We start from the raw sequence: 13,488 nt of genomic DNA on the forward strand, positions 1-13,488 counted from the left end.
TCTGGAAACATTTAACAATCCTGCAGTCCAGTCTGCCACCAAGAAATGGCTTCTTTCCACTTAGAAATGTTTCATAACTAACAAGTTAGAACAGTGACCAGCCCTGGTTTTTTTTGTCTACACTTCTCTACTTAAGTCCTTTTACCCAACTCCTCATCGTTCCCATGCTATTAAGCATTCCCTGCCATCCTGGTCTGGTGAGAAAGAAACTTACTGCTTTAGCTTGCTCAAATATCTTTCCTACTTCTGCCAGACTTTTAGCAATCGAGTACTTCTGGAGCACGTTAGCAAAGATGACCTTGACTATACATACTACTCAGTTAGGTTAATGCTGCTGGCACTGTTCAAGTCAGTCCCATAAAACTGAGCAGAATAACTACAGATGCTGTGAACAGCAGCAGAATCTAAGTGAAAGTAAGAGAAAACAAAGTCATAATTCAATTGTGTCTCTACAATATCTTCATATCAATCCGGCGTTTAAACGATAGAATAAACTGAATCTTCTGTTTTTCTCTAAAGCTAAGATGTATTGTGTCACTAAGGCAAAACATTGTCATTGAGGAGACTGCTACAACCTCTCAGCACGTGCACTACATCAGGCTGTGACAGAAAAGGGCTAAACCTCTCAGATCCACTGACTTCACATTTGTAATGTTAACAGCCTGTGTAGCCCTCTGTGGTGGCCTAGTCAATAAATGGCAATGGCAGTTAGACATCCCTTCCGTCTTCCTCCGAAAATAAGCCACATCTAACCAGGGCTGGCCGTTGTCGCAGTCAGACGCTTGGATTAGGAATACGGCATAGAGATTCCCCGCTCTGCATTTACGTAATTTCATGTGTAAGTACATATGGCACAATATGTTGACATTAATATAAACATCAGTGTGATTTAAAATATCTTATTTCTAAACTATTTCAAATGTTTTCACTTGACAAAGAAAAATTATGGCTTCTCAACACAGTTCTGTGAAACTGAAATGTGAAGAATGATTTCAGAGGACCTGAGGAAATTAGGGAGAGAGTTACACAGCTCTTGAGTAAACAAAAGCCCAGTGGCTCAGGGTTTTGCTCAAGATATTAATTGATAACCCTGATACAGCTGAAGCAGTGAGCAAGGAATTTGAACTGGATTGTCCAAGCAAACACCTTCAGCTATTGAACTCTTTCTAATTGCAGGCTGGCTCTGAGAAACTCAGCTGATGCCCTTTATTGCTTCCGGTGCTTGACACCTACACCAGATGAATACTGTGCCTAAAAATAAGTTTTGAATGAAAGAATGTTGGATTTCCCATGAAATAACCATGAAGAAGAGTAATAAGCACATGTAAAATTAAAGTCTATGCTATAAGATAAAGTTATCAGTGAGAAGACATAAAATATTCATTGAGGCAAAATGCTGTTGACTGCAGGACAACTGCAGCAAAAGAAGAAACAGAGGCTTTCCATAGGCCTACGTCCAGCCCACTCCAGTACAGAGTTGTGAGCTGCAAGCAAGTGCAACTTGAATTAATAATTCATGAATCAGCTATATATTTCCTGGGGGAACCTCATGGGTTTGGAGAGGAAGACAGGCTTCTGGAGTTACCATGTCTTTCAATTTTCCATTCAGCCATTGGACCCCAAGGTCCCAGCAGTACAAGTCTCAAAGTGGAATGGCTGCTTTTTTCCTCTGAGAATAGGAGAGAGAGAACTCCTAACATGAGCTGAGACTTCTCTGTTCATCTTGCCACTGCCTACAGAGCAGAAGCAAGGCTCTGCAATGAGGTATGTCCATATGTGCACCTGTATGTTCTCTCCCAATACTTTTGAAACCTGCTGAACAGTTTCAGTTAAATTTGACAGATAGGAGTGTCATAAGCGATTATGTTCTATAAGATTCATAAAAATTGGCAGCCAAAAGGCCCTTAAGAACCCAACATAAATACCCTGAGAAGATGGCTGCAACACAAATCATACATTATCAAATACCCAAAGAATCCAGACAAGAAGGTCTTTCAAAACGTATCAAATAAAAAAAAGTGCCCCTCAGCTGAAACTTACAGACATCTATGAGACAGAAATATGTAAGAAAAGAAGCTTCTATTATTACAAAAATTACTTGGCTACCAGCTCAAATTTTAATTTAAAGTTGTGTCTATGGAAAGAAACAAATCCCGATCTGAAGCCTAAGATACCATACAAATAAATAGAGTTAGTAATTTCTTGAAATGCCTTTTCTTTCCACCTAGTCAGACTTGTGTTATAAATGCTATAGCTGAGCCCCTGTTACTTACCCAGAAGGCTATCTTTTTCGCTTAACGAATCATCTCTTTCATGCTGCCCAGGTAAATACCGAATATCTTGAATTTGACTAGAAGCTACAGGACGCATAAATGAATCTGTAGTTTTCATGGATTCACTTTGCTTTGCTAATGTAAACCAATCCTTTGTCTGAGAAACTGTAGCCTAGGAAAAGAAATGTCAGAGTAATACAAATTTCTCTATTTATTGCAGTGTTTCTGAGAGCAGAGAACTTACTGTCTGTAGTCATCTTGTGCAGTCCATCTGCACAGATTTCTATAATGGTAGTCCCCAGTTCTGTTTAAGCTATATTGCAACCCATCAACCTTTTTCTATAGTACAAAGAGCTTTGAAAAGAAGGGATATTCAGAGAATCAGTTGTCCATTTAGGTTGTGACCTCAGTTACATTCATTTAACCCAATGCATTCAATCTAGCTTGATGTTACACCCACTAAGCATGTTTATTTTACCTGGCCAAGTGATATGTAGTATTTCTTCATAGTCAACAAAATGTCATCCTCCTGAGGAGAGGGAGAATTTGGGTGTCTCCTCTTTATCCAGGGATAATAGTCATTATCTATAATGAAATTAATGCCAGTCTTGCTCCATTCTACCTGTGATATCAATTTAGCTAGCCTGAAATTAAATGTTGAGACAGGAAAATAGTTTATTTTAGCTTTTAGTCAGAGAAACAGTTGATTTTTCCCTAGAATAAACTCTAAAAATAAATTGCTACAAGGAAATTAATGATCTGCTTTATTATTTCACCCCTCACCTGCTGTCACATATATAAACACCAGCACTGCCATTCCATAGTCCACTAGCTTTAAAGCTGGTGGCCTGCTTTGCATTATCAAGCTTTACCAGTAAAATCAATTTTTGTTAGGATGATCTTGCATGTATCTACGCAGTCCCAAGCCCTGCCAAGAAGCCCTTGATTGCTAAAATGGAACTATTCTCCCATATTGCAGAAGCCCTACATCCTTACCTGCCCTTACAATTCCTGGTCCTGATACTAGCAATCTTCCAGCAGCAATGCCACAGCAGCGATCGTACTAATTGAACTTTCAGATGATAACAAGGCAGCTGGCGCTACTGTGTTCAGCTGGCTGCTGTGTGAGGACTTTGTAGTACTGAACTGCATTCCAGTGCTACCTTGTGTTAGTGTGAAGCTTGTGATGTACAGGAAAGGCAGTCTTAGAACCACGTGATGATAACGAGGATGCTCTGAGCTCAAGAACTGGGACAGAACTTAACTAAGTTCTGTACAAGCAGTACAAAAGTACAGTTCTCAGAAGAACTTAACTAAGTTCTGTAAGCAGTACAAAACCAACTGGAATACATGTGAAGGGAAGAAAAAGCCTACGCCTGAGCCTATGGCCATGAGCTGAATGCCCAGTTTTGTTTGTCTCCACTATTTGAGGGCAAATAGGATTTCATTCTAGGGTTGGGGATTCTTCATCTTTAAACGCAGGTTTCTCTTTTAGTATCTCAGCTTTTCTTGATCCTGATTCAGGAAAGCAACTTAAAGTACTGATAGCAATGGAAATCAGGAACATGTTTAAGGTTAGTTTTATCTATTTCTCTTAGGTAACTCTCCTCGATCAAGGAAATACTTTGCTATAGCAGAAGACCAAATTTTTAGTGTTTCACGAGGCCCAGATACCTGTAAAGCAGGATGCTGCTAAAGGTAAAATGGAGCACTCTTTCATGTTTTACTTATTCTTTGCACAGTTTTCCCCTTGAATTCAAGTGCAGTCTTCAGGTATTGAAAGTTAAAAATATTTTGAAAATTTTCATATGGAAGCCCATACCCCAGTAACTAGTCATTCATTACAATCAACAGTCATGAGTTTTGTGAACCCTAATGCCAGGCTGCCTCTCCTGCTAGGACCTCTAAAACACACTACAATTTTCAGCATCTAGACACAACCTTAAGGAATGTAGAGGAAGATCCTTCCAAAAAAAGCACACTAAACCTCCTAAACATCTGCTGGAAGGACATCTGGAAAAATATAGCAAGTGTATAACAGTAAACCATCCAACTATGCCACGGCATCCCACAGAGAACCTTGCAAAAGGAAGTCTAACAATGGGCCCAAAGACAGAAAACTTAAAACTGAAATAAAAAGGGGTGGCTTTTTTTTTCCCAATAGATTTCCTGGATTCATATCTTCCACTTATATGGCCTCCATATTCATTAGAGAGAGATGCATTGCTACTGTGATATCTCTGTGGAACAGAGATTCAGAAATCAATGAACCCCACTCCTACTTTCTTTGTAATGGTATAACATAGTATGCAACTCATGGTCAAGGAAAACTACAGAATGATGAGTGAAAGTAGTCACTGATTTTACTTTATCCAGCTCACTAAAATGCTAAAATTAAACACACAGGACTAGAGGTGGGAGAAAACATATTAAGGATACTGTCAAGGTGAATTAAACAGAAGAGAAAAATGTACAAATTTAAAACAAGAGACAGCATATAAGATTGGAATACCTGTATTCAAAGTAACAGTCACTTTCTAGAAATGCTGGAAGTCTTTCTTTCTTAATCCACTGAATTGCTTGTTCTCGATCAAGACACTATTAAAAAAGAAATGCCAAACATTTGTAGTGTTCTTGACTTTCTCATTTTGTTTGCCATGTAACTGATTCTCTCTATCCATCTTATACAGAAGCATTGTCTCAGGAAGACAAATATACAATTAACATCACCTTTGTTACTCAGTTTAACCTTAATCGTGCTAGGACAATTGAGTTAACTTACTTTCCTATAAACAGCTAATAAGGTCTAAAACTGATTTCACCTATAAGAATATAAGTTTTTTAATGAAACATAGTGGTTTTTCTTCAGAAATAATCTGTGTGTGAATCATGCATTTATAGTACAATACCAAACACAAATTAGATGCTCATAATTTTTCTGCAATAGGAAACTGATAATTTTTCTGACTTTATCACATTTTATCAATAACCACAATTACATTTTCCCTGAAGAATTTGCAGAGTAAGGAACTCTTAAATTAAATTGTACTCCCAGAATGGGAGAGCTGTGGATATTAAAAACAAAATCAAACAAATAAAAAGTCAATCAGTTACCACCTTCCCCGCTTTTATGTTGGAGTATTGCACAACTGCATTGCACACAGTAACTCTTACAGTGGAAACCTGAGTGTGTTATGGGTCGGGCTCATAACAGATTTCTGCTCAGGCGGTCTAAGTCTCGGTGTCTCATCAAAACAGAGAGGAAAGTACCTCCAATAAGTGGGTTGGGGGGTGCAAGGGAGGTGTCGAGCAGCGAGCTGCACAGAGCCAACTAGCCAAAAACTCTGCCTAGGGTCTTACACAGAGAGTGAGCCCTCTGACTACCGGCCACAGTGATCCATAGCTGTTCCCCTTAGAAATTACACACAGTACACTTTTTAACTTTTTTTTTTTTAGGAGTGTACTTTTTTCACTTTTAGGAGATGACCTGAATTGTTTATCTGAGATACATTTTTCCTTTTAGTGATGGTGAGGCTGATGATTTGGAAGAATGCAGTAACTCCCTTTGTCCATAAAAACAGGTGAAGTTTGGGCAAGGATGGATGCTCCTTGCTATATCAAATAATCAGTTCATGTAGATTACGTTTCAGATTTTCTTTCCATGAGCTAATATTCCATTAGGGACAAGGGTTATTTCTGCCACATATATATCTGTAGGGGATTAAAAAAGATCTGAATTACACAGAAAGTGGGTGGTTTCATTTAGAGAGAAGAAAATATTTCAAAATATGGAAAGCTTATGTTGGCAGTGGCTCATACAATGTAATTTGTGGAGATGGAGACTAATTACTCCCAACCACACACTGTATGCCTCCTTTTGGTAACTGACAAGCTTTTTTGGAGTACAGAAGATTGTCTCTTTATTTTGGCATTTAATATTTATGCATTTACTGACTCACAGCCCAGTTTTTTATCTGAGTAATTCATAACATGTTCATGTCTGTACATGGCTGGTACACAAAATTCTGTATACCATCAGAAGGAAAGAAACTCTACTCTTTCCCCTTCCCCAGAGAAAGATGCTACATTTAATCTGATGGGGTTTGTTACCTTGGTTATCTTCCTTACCCAGTCAGCCTTAGGCCTTGCTGGGACCCAATCCAGTAAAGCTTTTAGCACGTGTTTAAGTTTAAGCATGTGTTTAACTTCCCTTGATTAAAGTTAAACACATACTTAAGTGCTTTGCTGAACTGGGGTTTCTCTGAAGTAAGGTATGTGGGATGCCAGCCAGTTTTTTTCCATAGTTGTGATCAATTCTACCCAACTCCACAGGTTTTTTTCTTAACATATTTTACGCCAAATTGATTTTGACTATTGATAAGAAGATACTTACCTCCATATCAATATTTGCAAGTGTGGATGCACACATGCTGAGAACTTTTGCTTATCTGTAAATTTCTGACAGAGGAAAGTAAAACACAGAGAAAAATAGCACCAGCTGTGTTTCTTATGTAGGACATCTTTAAATTCAGGCTGTAGCCTGAAAGGCCTACTAAGATTCTCCAATCGTAGCTCATTTTCATTAGTAATGCACCAGTGATGGCCACTCAAGGTGACTTTTTGTAGCAATGTAACATTCAAAGCAACGGTCAATCTCTCCAGTCAGTGCAAAGAAAGCAGTCAAAGCAAAGGAGCCTGCATCACCTGGTGCCTGAAGGATCAAATCCTATTTGATTTGAACTGAACTACTTGATGGAGTTGGTCTGGGATGACTTCTGGTTCCGTCATAGTGTAGTACAATGAATGAAGCTGACTTCTTTCAGCTTGTGTAGTTGCAGCGACAATTTTTTGGCATGATGTTTTGTAGGCCATTTTGTTCCAGCTCAGCCTTGAAATGCCAAGCTGAACTGGGTGAGGCATTTAGGTTACCTGTCCAGTAAAGGAGTCATCAAAAATAAGAAGAAACATCACCCTTTCCCCCCAAAAGGGGAAGAAAGTGTACTGAGGCATGCTACTTCTCAAAAGGCCATAATACTTCCCATCTATGGAAAATGACCCAAAGAAATGCATTCTTAAATAATACAGAACCCCTGTTGCTCCAAACCACATGAAAGTAATAGTGAAAAGGCTTTGAATTTGTCAAGAAAAGCCATCCAGAGTTGCAATGATGTGAGATTATCCCAGAGTGTTAATCACACTTGCACAAGCACACATTTCCTCAGTTGAATCCTGAGAGCAAATAAGATATCGAGAGCAGCTCTTCTGCTTTTGTGCTCTCAAGAAAAGTATTTGTGAAAATAATAATTTAACATGGTAGGGATGCCTGTGAGCCTTGTCCTTTTGTAGCATTTGTCCAGTTTAGGTGCAGATAATTGCAATTTCCCATTACTATAATTTTGTTAAACAGCATTGCCTTTTGACCTCTCTCAAAACTGTTTTCTGAAAACCATTAAGCTAATAGTGGGCAAAGCAGCAGTCTGTTATAACTCCCTGCTTTTCTCTCAGCTTTCCAGCTATGACATAATTTAGAGCAGCCGCCTCTAAAAATGTAGCAAGACCTTAGGCTGGCCTTAAATGAAATGAACTAAAGTCACATCAGTCACACCAATGCAAAGTAAGCAAGAAGGAATAAACTAAGTATTCCAGTGAAATATTTTTTCTCTTCCAAAGCTATTGTTTAAAGGTAAACTCCCACAACTAATTGTACTGTCTTCTAGTCTTGCAGGTGTATGTGGTGCTTTAATTGCCAATTTTAACCTGCTTAATTTGGTGCGAAGACAGCCTTGAAAGTAAACAGGTAAGAACACCAAAATTGATAGTGTCTGAGCAAGTCTGAAACAAGATTTTTTTTCTGAAATCTAACCTATCTTTCCACTAATTTAGCTTTCTTGTGGCCAAAGATTATTTTCTCTGGCCATTTCAATTGATGTTAACCATGTAAATCCTTTGGGAATTAATGGAAGAGAGACTTATGTGTTGCCAGACCACAGATGAGCTCATAGCCACACAAGGAAATTAATTAATAAGGAAAGACTGAGATGCATTAGTTTCAGTCAATTTGCACATTCCAGGGATCACTAGTAAAGTCACTGTTGTCATAATATTTTTTCTTTTAATATTAAAAAGTATTCAGACCACACAACCTAATCCTGCCCTACAAAATCTTCAAAATTTTGTGCTACAGGATGTATATGTGTAATTCCATTCACTTGTCTGGTAGACACATGTGCATTGCAGGGCATAATTTGGCCCATCATTATGTTTTCCTAACATAAATTAACATTTTTCCCAAGCTACCAAGCCAAACACAACAATAACTACTGCCAGTATCTCTACAGTAAGATCTAAATATAAACTCAAGGGCTATAAGATGCTTACCATAGTGTTGTAATTTGGATCAATATTGAAGGTTGGAGAATCGCTGTGCATTTTGGAGAGCTGCCCATCATTCTTTGCTTTCCTTAGAACATCATAAATGGGGTTTGGAGGTTTCTGATCATCCAGGGTTTTTTTCAGCTGGCTTTCCAGGCATTGTGGGGCATCATTAACTACTTCAAAAACCCCAAAGTCAGAGTTAAACTTAATTGGCTGGGCAAAAGTCTGCAAAAGAAATTTGGAAAGTTTATAACATTGTAATAAGGGACGTCTTTCATTTAAGAAAGTTACTTTTTATAGTATAGAAGCATCCTACAGAGCGCAAGCTGGTATTTTGAGGCTTCTTTCTCTTGCCTGCTGTAGTTTATCTTTAGGGCCCGGAATAGTAATTTTTCTGCATTCTTTTTCTTTAGTCTCTTTGCTGTATAGCTTTCCAAAGCATTCCTACTTTTTGTCTCATCTATGCTTAATTGTCAGGAATTTAACTCATTCTAGATCATAGACCTTTTTCACATGCAAATAATAGATTCATGCACAGATATCTAGAATATATAATTCACAGTGACTTTAGAATCTGTCCTGCAGGAGGCTACTTACCTGTAGGATCAGATCTCCAGTGTTACTCTCCCATTCATTAGCACAAAAAAAAAAAAAAAATCAGAGCTTGAAAAGATTAGCAATGAAGCTGTCCTGTTAAATGTGAGATGTGTTTGAGGAGGACGAATGTGAAGATTTCCATATGTAGGAAAGGATTTTCGCCATATTGTTACTTGTAGGTCAACCACCTACCAAAACCTATGGCCTGTAATAAGTTTTATTGTACATCACTAGTTCAGTGATATACTGTGTAACACATGAGGTAGACCAGATTTCATCTTCAGCTATGTAATTGTAACCATTGTCAACTCCAAAAAAACCACTGCAGAGCCATCTTTCATCCTTTGAGCTCTGGTATTAGGTATTTTCCTGCCTTTTCTTCTAAAAGATTATCTTTCAAATTCTCTTACTTGAAATGAAGAGGGAAAATATGATGGATTTTACAGAAGTAATGGGTGGTACCCAAGACAGGTATGAATATGAGATTATTTACAACCAGTGCATATAAGCATCTCCGCACTGAGCTGGAGAACAGGGCGGCATGTTCTATTTAAGAACTGAAGAAAATCCTGGCCATATCCAGACCCAGTGCCAAAATCCTTTTTGGCTTCATTCCAGACGGGAACCCACCTGGTGTTTGTACAGTTGTCATTCCCCTGCACTTAATAAGATTATTTTATTTTTTCAAGCACTACATTTTTCATTTCCTTGAACATTTTCATATATCACATATATACACACAAAGGCACAATTCATATACATACTAGATATGCTGAATATATGCTACATATAATATAGAAATATATTACAGACCAATTTTACTCTTTTTCACACCCGTATAAGTCCAAAGTAACCGTGTCAGCGTCAGCTATTTTGCTGCTTCTATTTGAAGCCCCCTTGTTGATCAATGACTTGTAGAGCAATGCACAGGATCAAACCATGTGGCTGCAACGTGTGGTTACAACATTCCCTACTTATCCTATAATGTCTCACTGTGGAGGCTCAGCCTGGCAAAGCACGTAGCATGTGGGAGCTCTAAGTGTATGGTTAGTGCCTATGACATCAGACTGTCACTGCTCAGAGCCATGCATTGAATTGCATTAGTCTCTTTAGTTACCTAACGTTAGTTGAAAATCATGGCTTGGTTTTTGTTCTCTGACACCTTGTGCCTCTTTTGGCATTAATTTTCTCCAGGGTACTCTGCAGGTTTTAGTGCTTTTTCTCCAGATGTACTGAACAGCATTTTAAAGAGGCTTTTATATGTAGTAAGTAGATTTCTCTATACTTCATTTAGACCCCCTCCCAATTCACTGTGTGTACATTTCATTTACTTTCAAACCTACTTTGGGCTGCTACCAACTTATAAGTGACTAACTGTGCAACCTTAATAACCTACAAATGTATTCTTTCTTATTTTTTTTTTCATGTTTTTAAAAAGGAAACAGAAGAAAATACACTAAGAAACAAGGTGCTTGATTCTCTCAAGATTCGAAATGCTCTTGCTTGTGGAGAAAAGCAAACAAAGTGCAAATTCCATAATATAGGGCTATGTGACTAGACATGACCAGGTTATTTTAGTTCCATGTTATTCAACTTGAAAACTAAGCAGAGACAACATTAGTTTATCACACACATCTACTTTTACTTAATCCTAAGTAACTCACTCTAGATCTAGGCTTTTCAATACGTATTCTAATTAACTGAATAGAAAACATACGGCAACTTTAATGTAGTGAAACAGATGCTGGTGACAATTTTTAAAATGAAAGTGTATTGCTATTTTGGGCGTCTGACTACAAATCATTTGTAAGACACATATACAAATGGAACAAAAGAACATACACTGATGGAATAAGAGGATTAAGACGTCATACACTACATACTTGACTGAAAAAGGTGGTTCTAGTCCAGACTTTTGGGTTCTGGGCCAAGATATAGTTACCTATCTTCAGAAACATTAAGAGGCATGCATCTGATTTTGTATCAGTCAGAGAGTAGCCAGTAGATCCCCTCTACTTGACAGTAGTAAGACTACATCTGGAATACTGCATCTGGTTTTGGGTCCCCAGTACATATATATGAGTATATGTTCATATATTTAAATAAGTCCAGCAGAAGACCACCGAGATGGTCAGAGGCTGGAGCACTTGCCATGTGAGGAGAGGTTGAGGGAAGTGGTGTTGTTTAGCCTGAAGAAGAGGAGGTCCTCTGGGAGGACCTAGCAGCAGTCTTACAGTACTTTCAAGGAGGTTACTGAGAAGGTAGACCCAGGCTTTTCATGAGGGTGCATGGTGGGAGGACAAGAGACCATGGTCATACATTGAAACAATAGACGTCTCAACTAGATATAAGAAAAAAGGTAATTGTGGGATGATTAGCATTGGAACAGGCTGTCCAGAGAGACTATGACATCAGTTGTTGGAGGTTTTCAAGACCAATTGGAGAAGGTGCCAAGCAACCTGGTCTCAACACTAAAGCATTGACCCTGCTTTGAGCAGGAAGCCAAACTACAGACCTCCCCAAAACCCCTTACAGCCTGAGTGATCTATGACTCTCTAAAAATCCCACCAGACAGAGCATCTCATCAAACTATCATATAAAAGCATTTTAGAATAGTTAAAACCTTTCTGCAGAAGAGTATTTCACTTGCTTATTTAAGAAAACCGAAATGATAAATCGGAATGGTTTTTATAAGCATGATAAAAGAAGAGGTAAGCGCTGACCTTCTTAACTCATCCCCACTACATGAAAAAAGTTATAATGCCATGACAAAAATCAAATGGGAACACACAAAAAAGAGTAACTCAATTTCTTGTAGGAAACATTTTCCCAGCTACAGTACAGGACAGAGAGGATCAGTCAATCCATTTCCCTCTCAGTATGTGGAAAACTTTGTACCAAAACACACAATCTAACCATTCCCATACATTACAAGCTACAAAAAAAATCCTGTTCAATACCCTGTAGCAAACGTTAAACCTTTTCCACAGAAGCCAAGTGCTGTAAAATCCTACAATGTTTCACAGGACAATAATGAGAGAGGTTTATGGCACCACCAATATACTAGGTCATTGCAATAACAAGGAATATCTTCAGTGAAGATGCCTTTGTTAAGAAGTGGATGATAGCCTACACTATAAAGGAAGGGAAAAAACTGTGCCAATCTAATATACTAAAAAATGTCTTTCTTACCCTACATTTGGCAAGCACTTTGGCTTTTTACAGACAAGTAAAATACACTAACCAAAGACTAAGTGTATCAACGCATTCTTCCCTACATTCTCTCTCTAGTTTGGGCCAATTTTTGATCCTTTGAAGATAGAGAGGGAAAACTCCAGAGCCAAATTATACCTCAAGATGTTAAGAAAAAATAAATCCATTTTGGCAGGAGCCTTGAAGCTTGGGATTCATACATTATCAATTTAGCACAATAAATAGTATCAACAAGGACTTGAGAATACCAACAAATAAGTAGTCCACAGAGACTTTGCAAACTCTTTCACTCACAGGCAATTCTCCCCTTGAGCCCAGTATGATCAATGTAACTCAGTGTAGTAATCTCGGCTTCAGAAAAAATCTCTAACCAAACAACAAAAGCTGCTTTCAGACTGTAGTACAGCAATACTATTAATTAAACAATCACGTGTACATTTTTGACAGCAATGAAATTTCTTAGTTGTCAAATGCACATTGAGTATGGTTTCAGCTGAAGAATAAATAGAATACATAATTTTGAAACCTGAAGTTATACATTTAACTGAAGGGAAGGCAAATTTCCCTCAGTCCTCCCAAAACAGAAACCAAAACAGCATCCATCACCATGTTGCCAGGATATCAGACATATAAATCTTACTGTTCTCTGCCTTAACAGTTTTCAGATATACTTGACTCCAGATACACTTAACAAATGTGTAAATATGCTCACCACATCCCACCCTGAGTAATGTAGTTTGACCCCAAGAGAAACAGAATGACCGCAGCTTGGCCGCCTCTTAGGTTAAGGCCCTGAAAGGGTGGGAATGAATAGAGTCCTCATCCAGGAGCTTTGCCAAAACTTCCTTAAGATGGGTATGCATGTATCATAAATAAATGTCAGTAAGAGTTCAGACCAGAAGAGAATTTGAGCAGCTCTAGAAAGTGCCTGGAAAATTCACACTGCACGTGGTCAATGGCAAATCTCCCATTGACTTTAATGAGTCCAGGATTTCCCTTCTGCTAATGAATAGGACAAAAGTCACAATCA

The 13,488-nt window shown here is 38.2% G+C and overlaps 1 protein-coding gene across 1 annotated transcript in view; it reads right to left on the reverse strand.

Annotated features, from left to right (window-relative positions):
• The window catches only part of RGS22 (regulator of G protein signaling 22), a 59,274-nt gene that overhangs the window by 38,446 nt on the left and 7,340 nt on the right, over nt 1–13,488 (reverse strand). Inside the window, exons 4-7 of the mRNA XM_074145959.1 lie at nt 8,652–8,873; nt 4,786–4,871; nt 2,752–2,917; nt 2,274–2,445 (exon numbers count right to left, since the gene is read on the reverse strand). Coding sequence (XP_074002060.1) covers nt 2,274–2,445; nt 2,752–2,917; nt 4,786–4,871; nt 8,652–8,873 — 646 coding nt within the window. The remainder of the gene's footprint in view (nt 1–2,273; nt 2,446–2,751; nt 2,918–4,785; nt 4,872–8,651; nt 8,874–13,488) is intronic.

Source organism: Numenius arquata, chromosome 3 (genome assembly GCF_964106895.1).
Source record: "Numenius arquata chromosome 3, bNumArq3.hap1.1, whole genome shotgun sequence".
Lineage (NCBI taxonomy): Eukaryota > Metazoa > Chordata > Aves > Charadriiformes > Scolopacidae > Numenius > Numenius arquata.